Genomic DNA, 27,844 nt, shown 5'->3' on the forward strand with positions numbered 1-27,844 from the left:
GTCCCCAAACCACCTCACCGCATAATCTTAAGAAGTCACCTCACTCTCTTGACCACAGGCCCCTCATTTGTGGAGGTGGACTTGAAACCATTTATCTCATAAGGTTACCTTGCAGATTGAATAAGACAATGTAGGAAAAACTGTTAGTACAATAGCAGGTAACACTGAAATAGATGGTTACTAAGGAGACTATCAGCTTTATGACCTGAAGAAAACAAAATTTCACCCCTGGAAAAAAGTCTGCTACTTCACAAGGTTTGTGATGACTGAATACATATATACTATAATAACAGATATTGAAATACACTTTATTAAAATCCTTAGTAAAATGTATGGCACTTGGATGGTGCTTAATAAATATTAGCCAAATCTGAATCTACACCCTCAACATAGCTTCTTAGGATTAATGTAGAACTGGTTAGCTTGCTCTCCGCAAGAAAAAATGTAAGAGTATTCTCTACAATAATGAAATTTTAATGTTTTATTCATTCTACTCAAGCAACATCTTGAGGAAACTGAGTAACTAGAAAACAGATATAGAATAAAACTGAATAAGCTTCTTGCCTGCATGGTCATGTCAGGCTTCTTTAAGGATCCTGGGAAATTTTAGCACATGAACACCTCTTAATAAAATCAAATATTTATGCTTTAAATGTCTATATCAATAAAAGGGCAAAAATGGCTTTTGGAAGGATGACAAGGTGAATGAGGAAAACTTTGGGAGAAACAGCTCTTAGGGAAATTACCTGCCACCATCCCAGCCTTGAGCCTTAAAACAAATAGAAAGTTTTCTTCACATTTTGTTATTATACTCTTCATTTTCCTAAGTATTTTTGCCAAGCCTCATGCTTTAGGTTTTCACTGTAACTAGACAAGTTCAAGTTATGACAAACTCCAATCTGTGGACACTTTTTCACACATTCACCTATGATACCACGTTGGAAGTTAAAGGGCTGAGCTACTATTAAGTGGGACATATTTAGTCACTATTTTCACACAAAAAAATTTCTATTCCATACCCACTCATCACTACATTTCAGATGTGTATACACATTACTACAGGCTATGTTTCCAAATGTGTGTTTCTTGGAACCCACAGCTAGTGAATTATACAGATCTGGTGATTATCCAAATTCACTGTTTCCCCTCTTGAGTCCTGCAAGTGTTTCACAGAAACTGCTAAAATACTAGGCTAGGATAGTAAAAGGAAGCTAAAATGATGGATGCTTCAAATTTCTATGGTTTTCTCAAAAGATCATAGTACCATAAATGATAAAACATCAGCTGTGCTGGTGAAGTATCCTTGCAAATGCAAAGCCTGAATCATTCTATACCAGAAGGCCTAGTACTTCCTGTTTAACCATTAGTCTATGATTTAAACCTACTTTATAATCCAAAGAGGGAATGATACATAATAAAAATAAAATTGCATAGAATATGATGCAGGTCATGGAAGATAAATTAGGATTATCTTTTATTTCCTAATTTTCTTTTAATGGGCTTTCTAATTACAAAACGCATATCGACTATAATATGGGACCACAGGAGACACAATCGAGCAGTTCCTTTTAATGGTTGTAACATCTTGGTGCATAGCATTTATTAAGATAATAGAAAAATAATATAGAAAGGAATGATAATGAAATTCTACTCTAGTGACGACCATTTTAGATCATTTGGAGGCCTCCTCATGCTATGAATAAAACAAAGGTGTAGAAATGGAAGCCAGGGGTACCTGGCTCAGTTGGCTAAGCGTCTGACTCTTGGTTTCAGCTCAGGTCATGATCTCACAGTTTTGTGAGTTCAAGCCCTGCATCAGGGTCTGCACTGACAGTGTAGACCCTGCTTGGGATTCTCTCTCTCCCTCTCTCTCTCTGTCCCTCCCCCGCTTGCCCTGTCTCTGTCTCTCTCAAAATAAATAAATAATTCTAAAAAAAAAAAAAAAAAAGGAAATGGAAGCCATGGCTACTTTCAATCACTTGGTCTTAGAGTTTCACTCAGGGAAAAAGCCATCTTTTACTTAGAGATACTATAGACCATGATGTCTCAGTACTTGAGAAAGTATCCCTCTTAATCATTCATCCATTATTAAGCATGTTCTCCCTGGAACAGTCAACAATGAATCAATAAAATATATCCCTTCTGTTAACAAAAAAGTATAGAATCTACTCCCCTGAGGCAGTTTTTCTTTCTTCTCTAATTTGTTTATCATTTTTAGCAAGGCTTCTTTCCCTTCCAGGTATAAAACCACACTTGGTTAGAAAATTTATTTTGACCCTTTCTAAAATATTAATATGCCCTTGAGTGCACACTCATTGCAACCTTGACACATCAGGCAAATGAACACAGGTACTTAAGTGGAAATGTATTTCTAAAGTGTAGGTCAAATGAAAATCTGGCCTCATTCATTCAAAAAGTAATTAACACTATTTTCTACATTTAAACAACACATTTTAAAACAACACATTTTATAAAAAGCAATGTGAGTATATTTGTGTGTGTGTGCACAGCGTATATGTGGGGTGTGTGTGTGTGTGGTGTGATGTACAGGTGTGTGTGATGTGTGTATGTGTATGGTGTATAGATGTGTGTGTGGTATGGTGGTGTGCAGTGTGGTGTGTGTGTGCAGTGTTGTGTAGAGGTGTATATGTAAGTGCAAGTGTGTGGTGTATAGATGCATGTGGTATGATGTATAGGGGTGTGTGTGTGTGTGTGTGTGTGTGTGTGTGTGGTGTGTGTGTGGTATAGTGTATAGGTGTATGTGGTATGGTGTGTATGTGTGTAGTATGTAGGTGTGTGTGGTATAGTGTATAGGTGTGTGCATTGTGGTGTATAGGGTTGTGTGTGGTGTAGTGTATAGGTGTATGTGGGGAGTGTGTGTGTGTGTGTAGTCTAGTTCACTGAAGTAGCACAATTCTTAAAAAGCAATGAAAAAGACCCTCTATAAATTTTTGTTGATAGTAGAAAGGAAAGGAATAAAAGGGCAAGAGAAGGAGGGAGAGGAGAGGGGGGAAAAGAAAGAAGAAAGATCATATCTTATTCCTTATTTACAAAATTCTGTCATTTGTTTTTGAGTGAATCAGACCAACTTAAAAGAAATGAACATTTCCCCTCAGGGAAGGGGAAAGGACTTTCTAGCCTTCTTCCACATTATATATAGTGTATAACACTTTTGTAGACTTGAGATTCAATGGAATAATATTAAATGATCTAGCTACTACGTACTGAACTCCTTAACACTTTTTTCTTTAAATATGGCTCCAATGTTTCATATTTATCTACAACAGCACATTAGTTGTTAACTTGCGGTTGAGGGGGGGGAGGCTTCTAGTAAGAACCTAGTTAGTATATTCCATTGGGAAAATTTCAGGGAAAATTAAATGTTTGAACCCCTTTAAAAGAATACAACTAAAAGATTAAATTGGCTGGGGCATCTTTTGTGGAAAAAGGAGAAATAAGAATAAGAACAAATTTTTACTCAGTGTCTATTAGGTGGCAAACGTTACATATACTATTTCATTTAATCCATATGGTAACTTCTAAGAGTAGGTACAATTATTAACACAGCTCACAGGTTAAGAAAAACAAAGAAATTAGGTAATTAGCCTAGCCCATGGTCACACTGCTGGTTAGACCTGGATCATGGTCACTTTCCTTTACTCCAAAGCACATATTGTTCACACTTCATCACGCTAACAGTTTCCCCAATTGGGATGTTGGTGATGAAATGTAATATTGTGGACTGTCCTTTAATTGGACATTTTTTAGTTTGCACTGTTGGCTTCTGAACTGAGTCATCTTTCTTATACATCTCTGCTATGTAAACATCAAGGCGCAGTGCAGATATAACCTCTATTACCTCTCCATCAATTAATAGCGACTCTATTTCTAAGAAAGAGAAATTTTAGCACAAAAACCACGTATTGACCCTGAGTGCTTTGTCAAACCACATGGCTAATTTTCCTTTTAGTGCTTGCAACTGGGCGTCCTTCGTTCTTCAGTATGACATTGGTCCCTGAGCAATAGATGGGATGAAAGGGAGAGAAAGATGCATGAAGAAAACTCAGGAAGTGATGAAGATTTATGGAAGCAAGTGAGAACAGGACAGACAAGGAAGGAAAAGAGGAGGAAGAGTTGTCTTCACAAAGCACAAAAAACTCACAGTCTTATTGTAGCTGTGAATCAAGTTTTCACAGGGATTAAGTGACCCCTATTTCCTTTCCTGTACAATCACTTCTCAGTTTGCAGGCCTATGTCTCCATCTGTGTAGTTGCTGGTTCACTGTTACACACGTCCCAGTGTTGAAAAACAAGTAATCCGCCAGTTTAAATATTATTGACTCATTGACTAAATTCTTTTACTAGGAGTGCATGTTGCGATGAAAGGCCAGGCTTTTGTTGTTTTTAGAATACTTACGCTAGCTGTACATGCAACTGTATTATTCTATAACTATCATTTTTCAACTTGCTATCATGAAGTACTAAATTGATGGTGGTATATAGTTTTCTTTCAAAAAGTATTAAGATCTTGAGGAGAGAAACACACAATCACTAATCTTAAGGGTTTATCATGAAAGTGGAGATATCCACTTGCCTTTTTTCCCAACCACAGACATTTTATTTCCATAGTTTAAGGAAATCCCTCCCATTCATGTTCATATCCTTCATGAGTGCCTTTCACCTGGACAACTCTAAAAATATGGGGTGTGACCAACAGTCTTGTCATAAAATAAGCCAACTGCCCAATAGTGTTTGCTCAGAAGGGGGCATGATGAAGACTGGTTTGTTTTTCCATCATTCGTACTTACTAACCTTAAATTTTAATAATAATAACCGCAGTAACAGTGTCAGTTAGCAATTAGTCATTACATACCAGAAACCGTCCTAAGTACTTTGTCTGTACTAGAAAATACCTCAGTTTTTCCACACAATATAACAATTCTATAAGGTAGGTGCAGTTATTAGCCCCTTTGTACCAATGAGGAAGGTAAGGCGAGGCACCCGGGGAAAAGGAACTTGCCTGAAGTCGCACATAGAGCATTAGCCAAGCGGGGCTTAAATACTAGATTTTCTGACTTCAAAGCCCTGCTACACTTCACTACTGGTCCCACTTGGAGGTAGTAGAGATTGCCAGAGTCCTTCCAAGACAACTCCTCACTCTGTAAGACAGACTTCCAATACAAGCTGGGAAAAACAGGTCAAAGGAAAAGCCATCTATCTCCACTTCAGTGACTACTTACTATGCAGGTTTCAAGCTTCACAATGACATTTTCTAGAAAACAATGGTCCTTCTAGGAAGGAAAGTTACACATAAAATCTTCATGTATTTTTGACAATTAAAACGTTCAAATATGTCTTCCTTGGCTCTATATTATGATCTCTGCCAGCATCCAATTAAAACAACGAGCCCCAGTTTCCATTAGCCTCAGGTAAGTAGACCTTCTATGTGACAGGTGTGCTGACAAAGCCCTCATCTGGCTTCATGAATACCTCAAACCTCAAAAAAGTGAGGAGTATTTTTTTCCTTTAAAAAATTTACTGTATGACTACTTAGACTTGCCTATGAAGTCAGATTACACACTTTTTTCATAAAGAAATAGTGACATATAAATACATAAAGATAGAAATAAATGAAACGGAAAGTTCAAAATCCCACAATTAAGTTTGTCTGTGAGCCAATAGTTTGAATGCTCATAGTCTGGACTTCCCCTGAAAGTACACAATGGATGGTTACTCTCCTCTTATTTAGGAAAAGTTCTATATGATTGTGTAATGGTAACATCTGTGTTTCAAGCATATTTAATTGATCCTAATAATAGTATCTATCATGTATTAAGTGCCTACTCTTCTCTAAGCAGTTTTTAAGTTATGAAATATTTGTCATCAGTACACATTTTAATAATAAAAAGCTTTTGTGATTATATGTCATTCATGTTGCCTACATTTTCACTTCATACCTGTCTCCGCTTTGCTTTTTTTTTTAATATGAAATTTATTGTCAAACTGGTTTCCATACAACACCCAGTGCTCATCTCAAAAGGTACCCTCCTCAATACCCATCACCCACCCTCCCCTCCTCCCCACTCCCCATCAACCCTCAGTTTGTTCTCAGTTTTTAAGAGTCTCTTATGCTTTGGCTCCCTCCCTCTCTAACCTCTTTTTTTTTTCTTCTCCTACCCCATGGTCTTCTGTTAAGTTTCTCAGGATCCACATAAGAGTGAAAACATAGGGTATCTGTCTTTCTCTATATGACTTATTTCACTTAGCATAATCCTCTCCAGTTCCAACCACATTGCTACAAAAGGCCATATTTCATTCTTTCTCATTGCCACATAGTATTCCATTGTGTATATAAACCATAATTTCTTTATCCATTCATCAGTTGATGGACATTTAGGCTCTTTCCATAGTTTGGCTATTGTTGAAAGTGCTGCTATAAACATTGGGTTCAAGTGCCCTTATGAATCAGCACTCCTGCTTTTAAGCATGCGCTTTCTGTCAATGTGTGTTGATTGTCCTTAAATAAGACAAAAGAATCTGTGAGTGCAAAGCCCAACAATGACCTATCTTTTCATCAGTGTTACTGACCAACCCAACTTTAGGGAGATACTGTTCTCTTGTCACTCGTCACTCAAGATGCATACAGGTCTTCTAAGGCTTCTCCACTCAAGTGGCAGAGAAGATTGCAAATACAGCACCAAAATATCTGAGGGCAATCTAACACAGCTTGCCATCAGCATTAAAATTCTTTGTTCTGTTTTTAAACTCATAATCATTTTGTCTGCATTCTAGTCTACGATACACCCACGTCTGTCTTACTGTAAACATGAAGAGGTTTTCCTGCAGAATCTATACGTAAAGGTGCATATTGCATGAATGTGCCCTACATCTCTGCTCAGGTTTACACGGTCCCCCATACGCTATTGTACTCCTGGTGCTATAAGACCTTCATGGAATGTGTATCAGTTTTTATTTTAAGGGACAATAACTTGTAACTAATTGCATGACCTGGGATAACTAACACTATTACCATTTAATTATCTGACACAAACTTCTACAGATATAAAACAACTTTCCCCAAAGTGAATCCTTTCTTCCAAATGCCTTCCATATCATAAAATGATGAATTACCCTAAAAAAAATCCAAAGACCAAGTTGAGTACCTTTTGGGAAAAAGTCCTGGTGCTGACCCAGGTTTGGCTAGAGGGATACTAGACTGCTAGGGTGTATAGAATCATATTCCTTACCCAGAACTTACTTTTTACTTTTATATCTTTCCTAATTCTAGAATATAAATCTTCCCTGAGAGCATAACATTCTTTCTTTTCTTTCTCTTATCTCTTCTTTCCTTTCTTACTTACATGGTCTAGCACAGATGAACTATAAGGCTCCTCTTTACCGCTAAGAGACTACAATCTGAACTTCTTTTTCAATTTCATGCTTCAAATTCTATAAAGTCAATAGTATCTTGTTTCTTCTATAAGCTCAAAATAATCTATTTAGAGTTTACTTCAGGAAGAGATTCCTAGAGCAATAAGAAAACAGAAAAATATGGGACAGAAGTTCAGAGGACTGGGTTTGTCTGGCCCTTATATGTTAATATTTGTATCTGGTTTCCTCAACTATCAGATAAGATGAAGAATAATGTACACTAAATTTCCTTGCAAATACTGCAGTTTGAGCTAATTTCAAAGTTGAGTTCATTTCAGAGCTCCTGGTTTCTCTTCCTGATTGAATCTCGTGGCTAAGATACCTTAGGTAATAAAACTTCAAATCTGGCAGGATGGTTTCTCAGAGAAAATAAAATAAAACCTTTTACTGATGATCATGATACCATGCTGAAAGCTTGCATGCATGGAGCCTACACCTTCCTCCAAACACAGGGTAAGCACCAACATGAAGCATGGTGACCTCACCTGGGTCAGGAGGCACACAGGCACAGGAAAAGTGAGTATTGTAGCCCACTTTGAAGTTGGAGTTGATGGGGTAGTAGTCAGCTAGCTTGATCATCTTCTTGAAAGCATCGTAGATAAAGATGAAGCTAATCAGAGAAGAGAAGCCCTCTTCTGTGAAGCGAGTGAAGTACTGAACCAAGAAGCTGGCATCTGTGGCTACCAAAATGAGACACAAGAAGGCTGACCACAAGCCAATCCAAAGGCGAAACTCCAGATAGTCAAAATTATGGTCCCTGGAAAGAAGAGAGAAAGGTATTTTAGACTCCTTCCTGGAATACAAAGAGTAATATAAAACTACCCAATGACGGCAGAATGATTGTAAAAAATACAGGATCACTTTTAGCCACTAAATATAAATCTCATTCTTGATTTTATCCAGAAAATACCAAGTCTAAGGATTCGGTCTCGTGAATTATTAAAGAAATAATCTTGAAAGTTTAAGAATGGCACATCAAAAGTAGTCATACCATTTGCAGGTAAATAACTAAATTTTCTCATTCAAACTCTGCCTTCATGGAGTTTAGAAAATAAACAATCTGAAAGCGTCACATTGGTACCCAGTATGCACTCAATAAATGTTTGTGAGCTTCGCTGATTAATGAAGACACTAAGATAAATATATTCTCTGTTCCCACATCATCGCAATCTACTGAGGGAGACAAACTGATAAACATAATCACACCAGAAAATACTAAGTGATATCTAAAGGTTCCCACAGAGTGTCACAGAGGAATAACTAATTCTGGCTGGGGGTTGAAGGAAAAACTCCAGGTATTTAAGGATAAATAGGATAATTACACTGTACTCAGATCAAGAAAGGCTCTCTTGCTGTGTCATAGCCAGATGCAACCACAGACGTGGTATCCTTCTTGCGAAGCTTGTCCATAGACATGGTATCCTTCTGCTTAAGTGGTGTGTGAAGCATCTTGTGACCACCTTGTTTTTGGTCTGTTCCTGTCCCACAGTAGTCTTAGATTAGGCTGCCTCCATCAAAGGAGGCCATTGTTTTTCAAAGCCCTTTCCATTCCTTTTAAGTAAATTAGCTCACATTTAGGAAAATATGGGCCAAGTGTTGACATTTTACCAATTCATATTGATTCTTTTAAAATTATGTGATTATAGTATTTTTCTTATCATTTAAATTTTTTTTAATGTTTACTTATTTGCTTTTGAGAGAGAGAGAGAGAGCACAGCAGGGGAGGGACAGAGAGAGAGAGGGAGACACAGAATCTGAAGCAGGCTCCAGGCACTGAGCTGTCAGCACAGAGCCTGATGGAGGACCTGAACTCACAAACTATGAGTTCATAACCCAGGCCAAAGCCAGATGCTCAGCCAACTGAGCCACCCAGCAGCCCCTTTTTCTCATCATTTATGATGAAAAAGCAAACAGTAGTCATCATATTTCTTCTATGAGAAAAAGAAATAAATCAAGGATCATGCATACTTGATGCTCTACAGCTTTGATTTTAAACAAGTATCTTTTATAGTGATGTATTTTAATATATTCCTGAAGGTATGGTATCAACACCTTCACCACGACCAATCCAGTTTGGGCCACCACGAAGTCTTTGCTTGATTTTATGTCCTTACTGATAACCATGTTTGCCCTGCTCAAAGCCATTTTCCACATTATAGCCAAAATGATCTTTTTAAATGTAAATCAGATCCTCCCTACCCCCTTTCAAAACCTTTTGATGGCTTCACACTGTTCATAGAATAAAATTCAAATTCTCTAACTAACATAATCGTTGGCATATTAAATGTTTCCAATGAGAACTTGCTAGATGAATTAAGGCATGTCTATGGCTTTGGACTTGAGACAGTTACTGCCATGACCTAAGTATTCTCACAGAGAGCCAGGAGATCCTGAGTGAAAATTTTATGGAATATTAGAATTAAAAGTTCCTTAGATACTGTGATGGTTAATTTTATGCATCAACTTGGCTGGATCATGTGGTACCCAGATATTTGGCCAAATGTTATTCTTGGTATCTCTATAAGGATGAGTTTGATGAAATTAACATTTAAATTGGTAGGCTTTGAGTAAAGCAGACTGCTTTCCATAACGTGGGTGAAATTCATCTAATCAAATCCTTCAACTGAACACAGCAAAATACCTGCCAACCCCAGGCAAGAAAAAATTCTCCAGAAGATTGCCTTTGGACTTGATATGGAACATGGCCTTTTCTGTTTCTACAGCAGACAGCCTTTGAATGTGAACTGGAACATCAGCTCTCCTGGGTCTCCAGCCTGTTGGCCCAACCTACAGATTTCGGACTTGCTAGTCTCTATAATCATGTGAGTCAATTCCTTATAATAAATCTCTTTATTATATTGGTCTCATTTCTCTGGAGAATCTTAATATAGATACCAGTTAGTCAAATATGTCTCATTTTATAGATGAGAACTCCAAGGCCAATGGAAGTTAAGTCATTTATCCAATGCCAAGGTTTTAACGGCAGAGCTGGACCAGAAACCAAACCTCTGCATTCTTGGACTGGTCCTTTAAAAATTTCACCATCATTCCCCTGAGTTATATTTAGGGTGGACCTTAAAATCACTGTCCTTTTTTTCCTTCTTTTCACCAAATCACCTAAATTGGAATATATTACCAAAGCAGGAGATTATTAACACTTGGGCAGAAAGTTATCTCCTATGGATTTCCTGGAATCTTTCTTTTTTTCAATTTTTTTTTCATGTTTATTTTTGAGAGAAACAGAGTGCAAGCAAGGGAGGGCAGAAAGAGAGGGAGACACAGAATCCGAAGTAGGCTCCAGGCTCTGAGCTGTCAGCACAGAGCCTGACGTGGGGTTGAACCTGCAAACCGTGAGATCATAACCTGAGCTGAAGTCAGTGGCTCAACCGACTGAGCTACCCAGGCGCCCCAATCCTGGAATCTTCCTGAGGACATCTTTTGCATTCCCTTATAGTTCTCTTTAGATCTACAATCCCACTGCTTAATCCTATGCTTGTCTCTGTGCGATAAGTAGAGTATAGAAAAAGCTAAATTCCAGGAACCTGAGATAATTTACATTATTACACAATGAATCAAGTCTCGGAGTCAGGGCTAAGAAACAGTTTTATTACTTCTGAGCCAACAAACTTTTTTCTTAAAATAAAAAGTTTTAAACAATTACTTAGTTTTGTTTCCCTAACAAGATGACAGGGCAGTCTTGATTTGTCCTAAGAATGCTAATGGTTGTTTAGAGAATTGATGTTTATAGGACAGGATGAGAAACAAATCCAATAACCAGCTAATGGTTAGGAACAGTCAGTTTGAGTACAAAGGGAAAAAATGCCTATATAAACTTAAATCTTAGGATCTAAACAATATACCAAAATAGCTGCTCTAAAATACTTAAATATTCCCAGAGTAGCTCTATAAGAATAACCCAAATAAAATCACTAAAACCGATGGCACTTCATTATAAAAGTGATATGTTTACAGCAGCAAGAAGAAAGAGGAATAAGAGATGAGAAACTTTTTAAAACAAGTTGATCAACAGTAATGACTACAATAAAGTGGCAATATTACATCCAACAAGACTATCAGTCCCTTTAGTGCCAAGTTTAAATATCAATTAAGTTATAAAAAGTAACAGTAAATGATAGTAGAGACAAAAGAAACTATGGTGAATTCAAATGAGAAAATGGGTTTATATCCTTATGATATCACAGTGTTCCTAGATATTTTGACTTACAGTTTCTGAGTAGCATAAAACCAAGGTACAGACAAACAGAAGAACTCATCAGAGGCATGCTACAGAAATTAATGTTCAAGTCACTGACAAATGTAAACTCCCTAAACTACATGAATAAATCCAACAACATAATAGAAGAAAACAATCATTTGAAGGCCTCTAAATAAATTATTCAAAGAATAGAAGGAAAAAAATTATTGAATGACTAAATGCAATTATACAGGCTAAAACCCAACTTTAATTAGAGGTTTCTACATGGCTTAGACACAGTGTTAAAACTTCCAGGGGCACCTGGGTGGCTCAGTCGGTTAAGCATCCAGCTTTGGATCAGGACATGATTTCACGGATTGTGTGGGTTCAAGCCCCACATGAGGCTCTGTGCTGACAGCTGAGAGCAGAGCCTGGAGCCTGCTTCATACTATGTCTCCCTCTCTCTTTGCCCTTCCCCACTCACGTTATCTTTCTCCCTCTCTCTCTCAAAAGTAAACATTAAGAAAAAAAAACTTTCAGATTCTTTGCGTGAGAAAAAGAAAAGGTATCTAATTCTCTGTTACTGGTTTACAATGTGTAAAAATAGTGCAAAGAAGACTGTAGAATTAGGGGGAAAAAACTACAATTGTCATTTGGAAAGTTGTAAGCTGTCATTCTGTTACTAATTTTAAAAGGTGACAGAACATCTTTCATATTCCTTAATGATTCTCCAGTTTATAGGCCAAACATTAAAACCTGTATTCCACGTCAGAGGGAAATCTGTGGATTATATGGAGTCACGCTTGAGTCCACTGAAGCTACAAAACAAAGATTTACCTACTTAAAAAAAAAAAAACAGTAAAATATTTTGGGGGGAAATCTGGGCAAGACAGACTAAAGCAGTTTCTTTACTAAAGGACTTCTCAGATCCCTTAGTAAGCTGAAATGTAAAATGAATTACTAAGAGGAAGCAAATATACAGCATTTGCCAGATTTATGGGGATCACAGAGCTTTTTTTTTCTATGAAACACCTAAATGGGACTAATCATTGAGGAAATACACTTTGAGAAATAGTGATCTACACAAATACTCTATATCTAAACAAAATATTAGCACTGTTGTTACAATACAGAAGCAAATGACACAGCATTATGAACAAAAGGACATGGTTTGCCTTAAAGCACCACATGCTACTCAGTGATGAATTTAAAGCACAGTTTCTCAAATGTTTCTTGTTGCTTTACAACTGTTTTCAAATCACTGGGAACTATGTTTACATTACCAATTATGATGAAACAGAAGGGAAAGTGAGAAAGGAACTTGCTTAGTGAAAGGAAATAATCTCTATCCTACAATTATCTAAAGTAAACTGGGATGCAAACATTTTCTGTATATTAAGGCTCTGATCACATTGCATCCAATAAATCTTTCTGCAAAGGTTGCACATGTTTGTTCCTGTTTATAGTACATGCTTGTTCCATCTTTCCACAAAAGCTTTCTTGTCTCACACAATGTTTTCTTAAACATATAAAAATGGTTTGACTTTCTATAAACTGACACGAATAGAAATTCTTTCCAATGTCCTTCTGAGAATTATGATGGAGGAGGGATTTGTAGTGATGAGCTACAGAAAACTCACATTATTGCTTTAAATTCTCATAAGATCTTGCTGATGTTCTCAGCCCAGTTTTCAAAACACGTGTTTTAAATTCTCACCGCCTTCTCTATCTTGTGATAGCTTTTGATGGTAACATACAGTTTCAAAGGCTATTCTATCAGCCCTTGAGTCCATGAGGTATCATGTAGGTAACAAAACTTCCAACAACAAAATCTTAAAAATTTATAACAATATAAGAATATGGAAATTCCAACAAGGAGTGCCAGCAAGTCAATATGAAATTCTGCAATCTGCCGAAGGATTGAGGTCTGCTGGGAAAGGCAATTCTCTCTGAGAGGTATCGAGTTCACTAGAAAGAGGCCAGAATACCCAATTTGATTTTGAATTCATTTGTGTGCTAATGTGGCCACTTGGATAATTCGCTTAACTTGATTTTCTCCTTCTTAAAATGATCCATCAAATTCTAAAAGAAAATACGATATCACAATTGTTATGTCCATTAGGAGTGTATAGTAATTTCATAAGAGGCATAGTATCCAGAGTCAGAAAGCAGAATTCAAATCCCAGTCCCACCAACAACTGGTAATGGGGCCTATGAAAATGCACTTACCCTCTCCCTGCCTGTTTTCTCATCTATAAAACAGGGTATGGGGGTGGGGGTGGGGGTGCCTGGGTGGCTCATTTGGTTAAGCATCAGACTCTTGATTTCAGCTCAGGTCATGATCTCACAGTCCTGAGATCAAGGCCCACATCGGGCTCCGCACTGAGTGTGGGGCTTCCTTGGGATTCTCTCTCCCCTGCCCTTTTCAAAAATAAATAAACATTTAAAAATAAAAATAAAAATAATAAAACAGGGTATGGTCCCTACCTCATTGCACTGCTACAGGAATGAAATGAGGAAGTACATGTAACGCACTTCGGATCATATTTGGTATATGATCAACACTCAACACTCAACAAATGCTATTACTAAGCTGGCTCTTGAAATGAATCTTTAGTTAAGAACACTGGAATCAGGGTCAGGAGCAGTGGATCACTGGAACAACTAGTCTCTCATTAATGAGCCATGGGACCTTGAACAAGACATTTCATTTCTTGTCAGCCAGGATCATGACAGGAAATAGATGGCATTCTCAAATGGGTTTGTGAGGAAAACTTAATAAATGGGCTATTTACAGATGGGTGAGTAACAGAGAATGGCAAAGTACTCAGGAACTGGAAACATCAGGGAGCCATTTTTACCTCCTGGCTTCAAAAGGCCAAGGAAGGAAGAGAGTCACCAGAGCCTAGTGAGGGTAGAGCCAGGCCAGTGGAGCCACTGTACAGAGGCTCTACTCAGGGGACAAGCCACTGCCAGACTGCAGTGTTAAAGCAGGGACTGTGAGGTACAGGGGGATGGACCCACACCCTGACCTCTCTCCCTCCCTTCCTGTCCTACTCGTGCACTAGTCTAACCCAACAATAAGCCAGAGGGCAAAGGAGACTTAGTGTTTGGGTCAGCCCCTGTGGCACAAAGCAGGACTAGAAGGATAGAGAATAATGATGAGGGCAAGTAGATAGTACAACATATGGGCCCTCAGCTGAATCAAATATAAAATGAGTGTTGGACTACCCAATCTCCAAGGGCCTTTCAACCTCCAAATCTCAAAATTCCCATATTCTGACCTACCTAATTACTATTTGGTGCTATATCTAGACTGTGTTCTAGAATTAATCCTAATTTATAATTAGACATGTATACACATACTTGCTGAAATTGAATAGAAGCCTCTCAAAGACAAGGACAGGTCCTGTGCTGCTCAAAATCGTGAGTGGTTGACCGGCAAACAGGCAAAAGATGGCCCCAGAGACAGCTGTGCCCAGGAAGCTCTCCAACACGCCCTGACAGAAAGAGAAGACAGCTGTTAGGAGAAACACACCTTTCTTCCTCCCAGGTGTGATGCCAATGGGAAAATTAAGCACATGAATATGCTACTACAAAGGCCATACCAAACACAGAAGATGGACACAAAGAATTGAGATTCTTACCAGTATGAATATCACCATCTATTTCACATACGATTTAGTCATTCCTCCCTACTGGAAGGGCTGACTTGTTCCGAAAAACTACAGTAACTATAATGACTGGTGGTTGACTACAGAAGGCAAAAGGTGACTCTGATGCATTCTAAAAATATTAATTGAAGCTTCTGTATGGAAAATCACATTATGTAATCCCACCAAGTGGGTAGAAATGATTTAGTACTTTGGGTGATGCTTTTCTCTCTGTGGTTAACTTCAGTGTTTGCTTCAGCCTGATTTCACCCTGCGCATAGCAGGTACTTACAAGTAGTTACATTTTAAACACAAAGGCTATTTTTTCTAAAGGAAAGATTTGAGAGGGGAGCAAAGAAGACACAAAAAGTTATTTTCCCTTCATCCTGCAATCTCTAACATACCAATTCCAAAATTAAAAAAAAATCTTTATATATATATATAATATAATACACATATTATATTATATATATTGTATATAATATAAACTGATAGAAGAACTTTAATTTATTTTAGAGGAAATACATGTGTAGGAACATGAATAACTAAATCTTTGTGGCCACACTTTCCTGTACTTATAACTCTGGAAACCCAACCCATTGTCTTCCTTTAGGCTAACAAGAACAAAGAAACATGAACCATCAAGTATCACTGACTTAAAAAATTACCCTAACTTTCTTAATCATGTCATTTGGGACCAAGGCCTCAGATGATGGCAAACTAGCCCATTTCCTCTATTTTTCACAGTTCAAATTTTAGTTAGAAAAGCACACGTTTATTTGCAAGAGGATCTAAACTTGAAATAGTATTATATCAAGGGGTGACCTTTTTAAATATAAAAAGGTGACAAGAGACCCTTTAATCATAGGGTCTATGATCATACTAAAACATACTAAATCATACTAAAACAAAATGGTGCCAGGAAGATCTCTCCCTTCAACTGAGTAACAAATTACCTGTTCATAGAAGCATGATTTATGTTTTTACATAAAGCAAGCCATCTCTTAATCTAAACCGCCCTCTGTTTGGAGCAGAGTAGATTTCTGGATAATCTGTGATACCCCTCAGTGATTCCCTGCACCCCACCAATAAAAAGTTAACTTATCTGCCTGTGAGCCTAAGGCACCTCTTTCTACTGCCCCAAAAGTTCTCCAGCAACTTTCATTCACCCATCATATAACAAAATGATCACACAGAATTTTTTTTTTTAATCAAGTTACGGGCATGGAATGAATAAATCACGGGAATAAAAGGCACAGCATAGGAAATATAGTCAATGACATTGTAATAGCATTGTATGGTGACAGATGGTAGGTAACTCGTGGTGAGCACAGCGTAACACAGAGAAGTTGAATCACTATGTTCTTTTGACAGCCAAAAGTAACGTAAAATAGTATGTAAACTACACTCAAGTAAAAAGAATGTTTTTTTTAAGTAATAAAAGTTTGAATGACAGAAGTAAAAAAAAAAATCAACTTCTAGAACTTAAATACATCAAGTGCTATACCCACTCAAAAGCCTTCCTAAGAGACCCCTATTATAATGATTACCCAAAATATTTTTTACACTGCATCAGAGCCACCAATGTTATGCTTAAAATGGCACTGGCAATAGCACATCCTCCTCTTTGAAGGGTACCATTCAATTCAGAAAACAGTTAAAAATCCTTTAAAACAGCACCATGCATTAATGGGGCTGGGGTGGGGACAGGGCAAAAAAACAAGGGTTGACAAATAAGACTAGCTTCTCACACAGAGAGTATCTATATTCTGACACAACTAGGAACAACTTCTAAGAAATCTAGGTTGAAATCCGGGCGGGGCAGGGAGGGGAGGAGGACAGGGAACCCTATTTCCATGGCCGTGAGCTCTACTGCATGACTGAAGAACGTCATCTCAATATTTTGTAACCACTCCACACATAATCAGAGTATCCACCTCCTTCTTTTTCAGACAGAATGAAGAATAACACACAAGGCTGGCAGAACCAGGCTGCATTTATGCAGACAAGATAGTCCCTTGTGCCCAACAAATAGTTTTGATCTCTTACACGTGAAGGTATTGAGATTCAGGAGAGTTAAGTGATATGAACAAGTCCACCATGTTCAATGTGGCACGACAGGTCTTTGGAGTGTGGGTACCTGCCCAACCACGACTTCACCCATAGCAACGGTACAAAGTATGCTGGCTTCAGCTGGGGTTTTCTTGGAAGTGCAGTTTTTCACCTCCTGTGCATTGACATTGGGTTTTTTTTTAAACGTCTTTATCATTTATCTTTCTTTTTCATGACTGGCTTTAGTGTGTAACATGAAAGGGTAGGAACGGAATGCTCCCCATGTGGCAAGACAAGCCACCCTCTGCCTGAATGTGACAGGCAGAGCTATACTGTGTCATTCTCTACCAAGCACAGAGAAGGACATATTTCTCATTACTACTGCATTATCAACATACAGCACCACCTGGGCGTGAGACAGAACAGGAAGCAAGAAAGAAGAAATGCAAGATTGGGAATTCTCTACTTGATTTGCCATCACTATCAATCTCTCTGAGGGCAAAGCACAGGGTCTCCGGGGGCCTTCTTATTTTTCTTCCTCTCATCAAGCTCTGCCCTATCCCTCCATGTGCTCTGTAGGTGTGCAGGAAACGCTAAAGGAATTGAAGAAGAAATACCCAAGGTCATACCCTAGGTTCCACTTATCAAAGGTCAGCAGCCGCTGTTGCTCATTCAGTAAAGATAACAAGGAATTTCTCCCAGAAGATGGCTTTGATTTATGGAAACCATGTGACTGTTAAAAGGCAGATTATTTTTATTTCAGTACTTGATCCTTTGGTAAGTGCTACAGTTTCCATTCTGTTGCTGACAATTTTGAAACAGAGACAGGTGATTTATTATACACACTACACTGGAAACTTGCTTAAACTTAGAGATCTTTGCAGCGTTTCTGAGAAAAGAACTATTTTCACCACGTTTTGATTTGTTAGTCTTGACAATACAGAAATGTAAAAAAATAATCTCATGCAATGAATAACTTCAGTTTAACAAGAATTTAAAGCTATTTATAAAGTGAACTATCAGAAACCCTTTTCTGATTTGTTATATTCAGGATTCAGTAATATAAAGAAAGAAAAGAATGTGTGGGTGTGTATATTTTTAATAGATATAACTCATAAAGACACTTCTGCCCCCAGTTTCTCCCTGCCTCTATTATTTCTCATTCAGTCCATGAGGACACGTGTGGCTGAGCTCTGAGGTGTGGAAGAACCAGGTGGCACAATGTTACAGCTCCGTTTTGGTTAGGCTTTTACTTCACTCCATTTCCGAGCACATACCACCCACTGTGGAACAACAGAATGAGCAAAGAACCAGCAGTCAGGAAATCTAGAGTCTAGACTTTGTTCTGTCATCAGAGAACTGATGATCTTGAGAAGTCACTTAAAGTCTGTCAAATTTAGTTTCCTCGGGAAGGACAGATTCCATATGTTTTCACTCCTATGTGGATCCTGAGAAACTTAACAGAAGACCATGGGGGAGGGGAAGAAAAAAAATGGTTAGAGAGGGAGGGAGTCAAAACATAAGAGACTCCTAAAAACTGAGAACAAACTAAGGGTTTATGGGGGGTGGGAGGGAGGGGTGGGTGGGTGATGGGTATTGAGGGCACCTGTTGGGATGAGCACTGGGTGTTGTATGGAAAACAATTTTACAACAGATTTCATAATAAAAAAAAATATAGTTTCCTCATGTAGAAGAGAAACATCCAGATGGTAGAGGATAACAATGGACTCTGGAATCAAAAAAATCTCAAAGTGACATCTAGACTGTGCCATTTACTCAATCAATGACTTTAAGCAAGTTACTTAATCTCTCTATGCCTTATACAGTTAGGATGCATATTATACAACACATGAAAAATGTTTAGTATAGTCTCTGATATAACTTTTTTATAAACAGTAACATATACACAATGTATTTGTTTAGCTATAAGATGGGAAGCTGAACTAGCTGATTTCCAACATCTTTTCCAGGTGGCTCAGTGCAAACAGCATGTCTTGGAGTAAAGTATATCGGAGTTAAATCTCAGGTCCACCAGTCACCAAATCCTCTACATGCTCTCTCTTCTGTAAAATCAATTGCTATTTCACAGAATAATTGGACTAAGAAAGACAATATATACAGAGCTAATAACAGAGATACAATAAAATGTTTGTTTTCTTTCCTTCACTACTTCTCATCTCCTTCTTCCCAGCCTGGCTCTATTATTTCTCTTTTCTTCAAAAGAGGGAAAAGATGGGGAGAGAAAGCCGAAAGGAGTGACATAAAAGAAAAGATGAAGATTAGTCCTCAGAGGAAAAGGGGCAAAAAAACCTCTTTAGATCTCCAATATTTCTCAGAGCAAATCCCAAATCAACAGAAGCCTTAGGGGGCCACGCTACAGCCATTACTTCTTTTCATTCTTTGTGTTACTAAACACATGGAATCAACTATAATACAACAGAATAGTTTGTTTTACTTTACAGCAGTGAAGTCAAAACCCACATCCAAAACAATGTATGAACACTTTTCTGCTCACATCAGGGTATGATGTTAAACCAAAGATGGTCCCTGTTTGGCAAAACAGCCAAGAAAATCAGCACAAGTCCCATAACAGAAAGATCAAGCATAAAAGAAGTCAGACCATAAGAACAAGAGTCTTTAAAAAAAAAAAAAATCAACCATCATTGGTAACACCAGCGTTTCAGATCTTGGAACTACCTGTGACAAGGGTCACCAGGCCATCACGCCTGTCGTTGCTAAGGTGAAATAAGCACATTCAAAAGGTAACAAAACATTAAAAATTAAAAATGTACACTGTCAATTTTGACTTCACTGCAACTGAGTATCTTCATATAACACTAAAGAATGACCTGCTTGTTTTCTGTCCTTTTTATTAAGGAATTCATTATTTAGAATAATAATCACAACTGTTGAGGGGGGGGTTGGATGGCAATAACAGGAGAAAAGTGACACAACTGCCCAAGAAAACAAAAAATTTTCTATGGCTTTGAGAATTTTCAACCAAGTAAAACTTGGAAAGTAAAATATTTTGGTGGTAGTAAATGATAAAGTATTCGCTGACATTGTTGTTATATTTCAAGCTTTTTAAGAAAACTAAAATGTTTCTAACCATAAGAAGAGAAATTTCAGCCTGTGTTGGTTATAATTTATACAAACTGTGTGGAATGTTGAATAATAAAATTAAATTTCTCTAGCTGTGTCTCCAAATCTGAAATTTAGCCAAGGAAAATGATACAGCCTAATGCCCCTTAAACACATCCATTGGAAATAAGCAGTCAAGACCCGAATTATCTGCAGGAGTTTTGATGTCAGGTCCCCAGTTAAAAGCCAAGCCACATGATTAAAAATAAGTGAAGAAATGATGAAAGTCTCTAAATCAAATTTAGGTCACATGACAATTATCTGAGCAGCTTTTTTTTTTTTTTTTTAAGAAAAAATACTGATTCCTTATCTCTACCTCGAACAATTAAATCAATATATCTGAAGATCAAGCCTAGGGAATTGGTATTCTTTCAAAGTTCCCCAGTTGATTTTCATGCAGCTCAAATTTGAGGTGCACCAATTCAAAAAAAACTCCCTTCCTCTCAAAATAAGAACCACCTGCTGACATTTGTTAGGGTTACACAGATCATCCATCTACACTGGGGAAGAAGACTGGATATCCAACCCTCATTTTTTATTTCACCTGTGTAACTGCAGCCTATAAATCAGTGATTTCTGTCCTGACAGATCACAGCTGCCAAATCCTTATTGCCATCTACTCTGCCTAAAAGCGCTCTGTCGTCATGAACAGGATTTCTGTTTACACTGCCCAGCAGGACTGAAGAAAGAGAAAAAGCTGAAAGATGAATTAGCTCTCTGCTTAAAGAAAAGTGTGATCCAAAACCTTGACCAAAGAGCCACAACTGCAAGTCTGATAGAATGGATTGGCAAGACAGGGAAGCTTTACGGTATTTTTTTGTTTGAAGAGTTGTGAATAGGCACCTAGATCATCTGAAGTGCCCAAACATCAAATGCCAGTATAACCTTACACAAAATTAATCCCAGATGGATAAAAAATTTAAATGAAAACATAAAAGAACTAAGATATGTGGGTAAATATTTTTCTAATCTTGGAGTGGGGAAACCTCTTTAAGTATATAATGAAAATAAGAAACCATAAAAGATTGAAGATTTTGAATACATAAAAATTACAATCTATATAGCAAAAGAAATCATAAATAAGGTGAAAAGACACAGGATAGATCTAGGAAAAATATATTTGGGATATTTCTGACAAGAAAAGGGTAGATATCCTTATTACACAAAGAGAGTTCTTATGAGTCAATGAGAAAAAAAACAAATACCTAAAAGGAAAATATGCCAAGGACACAAATACAAAGTGTAGACAGCCAATAAAAATGCGGAAGGCTATTCGCCCTCACTAAAAATCAAAGAAATCTGAATTGAGTAAGAATGAGCTATCATTTTTCCACCCATTGAATGGCAAAAATGAAAATATGGTACACAATCCTGTTTTTGCAAGAGTGCATGCATGTGGACAGTCTTGTCCATTATTGGTAGAAGTAAAAGCTGGAATGACCTTTGTGGAGTGTAATTTAAAACAAATATAAAAAAAATATCCTGCAAACATTTGCTAGGAATTTTACTCCAAGGACATAATTACAAAGAATGAAAATGTAGTTAGGCACCACAGTTTGTTTATAATTGAGAAAAATCGGGAAAACTGAAAGTGTACTAATAGGAGATTTATTAAGTAAATTGTAGGACATGTATCATCATGTGTATAAAAGATGTAGTCATTAAAAATAATGCTCAAGGTCCACATTGAAGTGGAAAAACTTCCACTTAATACTAGCCATGTTATGAAACAGCAGGTATATGATCTCGCTTATATAAAATCTTATACATCAATCTATCTGTTTCCACATGCACTGCAAGATATAGGAAAGATGTTTATGAAAATGCTCATAATGGCTATTTCTGAGTCATGAGTTTAAGGGCAAAATTACCTTTTATGTAGTTGTTCTGTATTGTTTGAGTTTTCTACAGTGCATAATTATATCTTATTAAAAATAAAGCCATTTCAAAATTATTTCAAGACAAACACAAAATAGTTTTAGAAGGTAGCAACATTTGGGACTGCCAGCCTGCCCAAATCACTATCATTTTCTAATCACCAAGAAAACAGAGTTGACAAAGGTCTTTCCACTGAAAAAACCCAACCAAATATGTTCGGGTAAGTGAAGAATTCGGTTACATTTGACTTAACCTTAATCAAATAGGTTTGATTCAGAACTTGTACATGAAGTGAAGCAAATGATCTAGTTAAGTTGCTTCCTGGGAGAAGGAACAGCCAGCACACTGGAGGCAAGTAAACAATGCAAGCCCCTCACTTTGTCACCAAATGCACATTTAGTTTTGCCAACCACAACAACCCAACTGCCTCATGCCAACAGACTATCTCTACCTAATTCTTTAAACCTGTGGTATGTTTCTGGAAGACTATGTCAGGCAGATGAGCATATCACCTTGCATTTCCACTTAGAGAAAGAAATGCATTTTGGTGCCAAAGCACAACATTTAGGTAAGTTGAAATTACTATACAGTCCTTACTACAATGAAGCAATTATCAATTTTCTTTACTCTTGCTGCTATAAACTGCACATGAGAACCTTCATAAAGAAGTGTCTATCTTATGGAGGAATATCATATGTGAATAAGAAACGATATATTTCCAACCTCAGCAGATTGATTAAATATTCTCAGCACAGCAGTATGTTTAAATAAAGCTTCAAATTTGGAGATGCCAGCTATAAATGTTCCTTATTATGAGACAAATTTCCTTAAAATGTGCTCCGTTAGGCTCCATAAATATCACAAAATTCACAGAATTCTAAAAATCTTACTGTATGTATCCTTTTGCTAAAAGGTTTGTGAAAATAAGATTATATTTACTCTGGGGAAAAAAATTTAAATGACTTTCTTCACTCTAGACTATGCTCGGTCATTCACAATTAACAATGTCAATTTGAGTTCAAAGATTTTTCTGTGTCCATAAAGCTAAGAACAACTTTTAAGTGACATAGAGACTTGTCACAGAACATCAGAAAGTGTTCCCTGTACAGGTAACTTGCCCATAGACTAAGCTATCCATAAGTATTTGTTAAATCAATGTTTAACAATTTAATCAGAAGTATCTAAATAAACAGAACAGTGTACCTGCCTGGCAACCAAGAATATAACTACAATGCAATGAGCTGGCACACATGGTCACAGAGTTGGTTCCGGAAAGAACATGCTTCTAGGATGGTGAGGCTGCAAACCTTTTGTTTGTTTCATAGCATGGCAAGGGGACAAGAGCATTATTACAGTGGAACATACTGAGAAGGATAATAAGAGTGTTGCACAATTCCTGGACCTCAGAAAGCATATGTTCTAGTCCTTTGTTGCTGAACAATATGAACAGAAAAGAGGCACAAGCCCAGGGCTAGATCCAAGATAAATCTGAGGTCAACTCTTAGCAAAGCAGGTTCAGTCACTTGAGAAATCCAAGCTAAATTTTAATTGCCACACTTAAGGAATCCATGAATACCTCCTCTGAAAGCCTTAGAGTGCTCTCAGAGCAGCCTGATGGTCCAAACATGTGGCCCAACTTGGAGGATTCATGCAGTCATGGATGTTGCCATTATAAACTGATTGTACTTGGATCCATCATAGCTTCAACTGTTTTATTTTGAACACAGGTCCATGGGAAATGATCCATATGTATGGCTCCTAAGATGTGCTTCTAATGATGTGGGGGATAGATGTATACACACAGGTGTGTATGTGGGATTAAATATACATATATTTTATTATGATTAATATTAATTACAATTTATATATTTTTTTCAGCTCTGAAATAAATGCTTAACTGTAAATTTTTGTCTTCAAGCAGGCAAGACCTCCTGCACAGAAGCTGGCAGAAGAGTTGCTTAAACAACAACAGTTCAGTGACTCATCTGTGTTTTCACAACACGTTTGTACCAGCACCCATGTCTATTTGTAGCCTGACAATAAAGACCCTATATGAACCATCTCTGAGCTGTCTGCCTTAAAAGCAAGGACACTATTCTCAGTTGACTCACTTGAGCTACTTGTGCTTTTGAGAATAACCCGTTGCCACATTTATGAAGGCATGTGATACAACTGAAGATTACTTCAGGCTGTGCCAATGTCCTGCTTAGTTCTGATCTAGTGTTTAGAAGGTCAAATAGACCCAGAGGGCTTTACCACCCTCAATAATCCCCTATATACCACTACTGGTATCTCTTGGGGACATAGAAAAAGAATGCCTTATCAACACCCTAGACTGTAAATACCATCAGAATGGGGATTATTATCTTTTTTGGCTACTTATCTGTATCCCCAGCACTTAAAATAGTGTCTGCCACACAGTAAACACCCCATAAATACTTGCAAAGGAATAAATCAACCTCTGCCATGGGCCTGGGAAGTGATCTGGGACTTAGCACCAAATCCACAAAATATTTTGTTGTCCTGATGCCAAGTCAAGATTTCTACTTCAGAGCATCAACACTTCTGTATGTTCAAGTACAGGTCCTTTCAGTATTGAGATACTTTTCAACATATTAAATCACCTTACTCCCTCGTCCTTAAAATAGATAAAACCAACAGAAATATCAACCTAAGTCATCTATCATCATAAGAAAACCTAGTACAATGACTACAGGTAAAATGTTTCCTATTAAAATACTAGGATATGTAAAATTACTATAAAACTGTAAATACTATAATTACTATAAAACTATTGAGGTGTGTGTGTGTGTGCACTAGTCAGACAGGTGGTTTTATAGCTATAAATCCAGTACTTAGATCTATGCATCCATTCACTATATAGCATTAGTTTGCCCAAAAGAAATATATAATAGACTATTCAGTTCAACAAATATATATTAACAATCATTCATTTTCTATTCTTTTTCAGTGTTTCTGCCACCCACTCTGACTTCTACGAGTACAAAATTGCAGTTCTTTGCCAATACATTTCTTCAAGGAAAGAGATTTCAGAAGGGACAGAAAAATATACCCTTTAATATTTCCAAAGACTTTTAAAACAGCTTCAATGACATTATCAATAAGAGATTACAAAATCTGTAATAAGCAGAATATGTCTAGCAAATGTCCTCCTAGGTTTGAATTTTGTACTTTGAATTAAGTCAACTCCTAGGAGTGACGTCCAGCAAATGGTCATTTTTGTGGACAACCTAACATCCTGATGTACTGAAAGCCTTTCTGTTTCTCCTAAAGTCTGCAGGATCCTGAACACTGCTTACTCCACCGTGAAGGCCTTTCCCATGACAATGATCACAGAACAAATACCCATGATAAGTACACGTGTCACACAACAGAATCCTTTACTTTCCCCAAAACTTGCACATATGGAAATTAATGCACCTAGGAGGGATCAACAATAGACTTCAACAGACTTCTTCCTCATCTCAGATGTTGCATTTTACAGCTAAGTCTTGGGGTGCCTACATGGCTCAGTCGGTTAAGCATCCAACTTCAGCTCAGGTCATGATCTCATGGTTTGTGAGTTCAAGCCCTTCGTTGGGCTCTCTGCTGGCAGCTCATAGCCTGGAGCCTGATTCAGATTCTGTGTCTCCCTCTCTCTCTCTGCCCCTTCCCTGCTCACACTCTTTTTCTGTCTTTCAGAAATGAATAAATGTAAAAAAAAAAATTTTTTATAATTTAAAGCTAAGTCTTATGAGGTTGAAAAGGGGTTCAATTCAGTTTAAAAAGGCAATAAACTAACACATAGGACGTGCTGTAATTTCTCCACTTCAAGGAAAAGAATCCATGGAAAACTATGTGTTAAAAAATGATCTGCGCAAGAAAGTCTCTGTATATTCTGAACAACAGAAGGAGGTTTTCTTGCCACTGTCCCCAAATCACAGCTTTATTTTCCTAACGTGACTGCCTGTATTATGTTCTTTGTGCTGGCCTCATGGTGCTTCCTCAGTGCTTTCTTTTCCACTGGTTTTGTTGAATGATCTGATTTAGTTATCACTATGCTCTCATCTGGACGAAAAATAACTGCCCTATTTGGATACAGATCAGATTTATAAAAATCCTGTTATTGACATCACTGTTGCAGTTTATTTCGTTCATTCCTACCTTATGAATGAGGAAAAGAGGGAAGAACACCCTATTCACATACTTCATCTCTGTGTCCTACCACTCTTGGTTTCTCTTCCCCACATGGCAGGTCTCTCGCTGGGAACATATACATATGTGCTTTCTGGCCAGCACAATGTTAGTTTTTAAAAGTTAATTCGTTGCAAATATTTAAGAATCACTAGATTTCACATAAGAATTTGAGTTTTCAGCCTCTTTCTGAAAATCAGAAAATGAAGTAATACGGAGAGCATATTCATATAGGAATAAGCAAAGCTGAGCGGTGCCTGCCCCCTTCTGATTAGGGCATGAGCTCTTAAAGGTCATCATGGTCCCCGTCTGTAAGAAAGCCAAGCTAGCCAAATGGAAAAGTCATGTTCAGAGTCCTCAGTCCCCAAATGTTCCAGACATCCCAATCTAGGCACGAGACATGTGAATAAAGAAGCCTTCAGGGGCACCTGGGTGGCCCAGTCAGTTGAGCATCTGACTTCGGCTCAGGTCATAATCTTGCAGTTTGTGAGTTTGAGCCCCGCATCAGGCTCTGTGCTGAAGCTACTGTCAGCACAGAGCCTGCTTCGCATCCTCTGTCCCTCTCTCTCTGCCTTCTCTCTCCACTGTCTCTTTCAAAAATAAATAAACATTTAAGAAGCCTTCAGGGGACTCCAACCTCAGCTGTTACCTCGCTACAAACATGTGAGGCCCAAAGAGAGAACCACTCCAGATAAGCCCATCAACCACCAAAACCATGAAAGGGAAGAATGAAATGGTTGTTTCAAGCCTCTAAGTTTTGGATTAATATGCTATGCAATAATAGATAAGGGCTAAAAGATAAAAGTGCTCTTAACAGACTACATACAATTATTTGAAGCAATTTCTCCCTTTTTACTTGGGTCAACATAGATGTCATATATCATCTCCATTTCATTTTTGTGTTTAGGCAGAATCTAAAGCATGAATGTGCACAGAGAAGAAGACAAAAGTGGAAGAAAGCAATCTTTTGAAACAGCTGGGTTTGTTTTTTGTTTTTTTTTTTTAAGAAGGTGGCTGGCAGCACTTATGAATGTCACATAGGTTAATCAGTAATAAGCACTAAAGTAGAAGGGACAGAGTTTGAAAAGGGAATGAATCTAGTTCTTTTCCTAAGAATACTGGCTTCACTCACTACTCTGTATTCAGCATCTAGCACAACGCTTATTTTTTCTTAGCTTTGTACATATTTTTCTGAATGATAGAGGGCATCCAAAATATCTTTCGTACCACTAAAACGTCAGCTGTTACTGATACAAAAGGATGGCAAACGGCACCTGCAGAGTAACAGACTATGGTTTGTA

The 27,844-nt window shown here is 37.6% G+C and overlaps 1 protein-coding gene and 1 long non-coding RNA gene across 10 annotated transcripts in view; one reads left to right on the plus strand and one right to left on the minus strand.

Annotated features, from left to right (window-relative positions):
* Window positions 1–24,411, plus strand: LOC113598925 (uncharacterized). Of its 6 annotated transcripts, none has more exons than XR_008296280.1 (5): window positions 1–255; window positions 10,154–10,252; window positions 21,060–21,424; window positions 24,077–24,153; window positions 24,271–24,411. It is a non-coding gene; the product is annotated as an uncharacterized LOC113598925 (long non-coding RNA). The 6 variants fall into 6 exon arrangements; XR_008296281.1 differs by having other exon boundaries at window positions 21,060–21,420; XR_008296282.1 differs by lacking the exon at window positions 21,060–21,424.
* The window catches only part of SLC4A4 (solute carrier family 4 member 4), a 353,101-nt gene that overhangs the window by 81,363 nt on the left and 243,894 nt on the right, over window positions 1–27,844 (minus strand). For all 4 annotated transcript variants that reach the window (XM_027058126.2, XM_027058106.2, XM_027058136.2 and 1 more), the window contains 2 exons: window positions 14,992–15,125; window positions 7,916–8,187 (listed from right to left, as the gene is read on the minus strand). In XM_027058126.2, coding sequence (XP_026913927.1) covers window positions 7,916–8,187; window positions 14,992–15,125 — 406 coding nt within the window. The remainder of the gene's footprint in view (window positions 1–7,915; window positions 8,188–14,991; window positions 15,126–27,844) is intronic.

This window comes from Acinonyx jubatus, chromosome B1 (genome assembly GCF_027475565.1).
Source record: "Acinonyx jubatus isolate Ajub_Pintada_27869175 chromosome B1, VMU_Ajub_asm_v1.0, whole genome shotgun sequence".
Lineage (NCBI taxonomy): Eukaryota > Metazoa > Chordata > Mammalia > Carnivora > Felidae > Acinonyx > Acinonyx jubatus.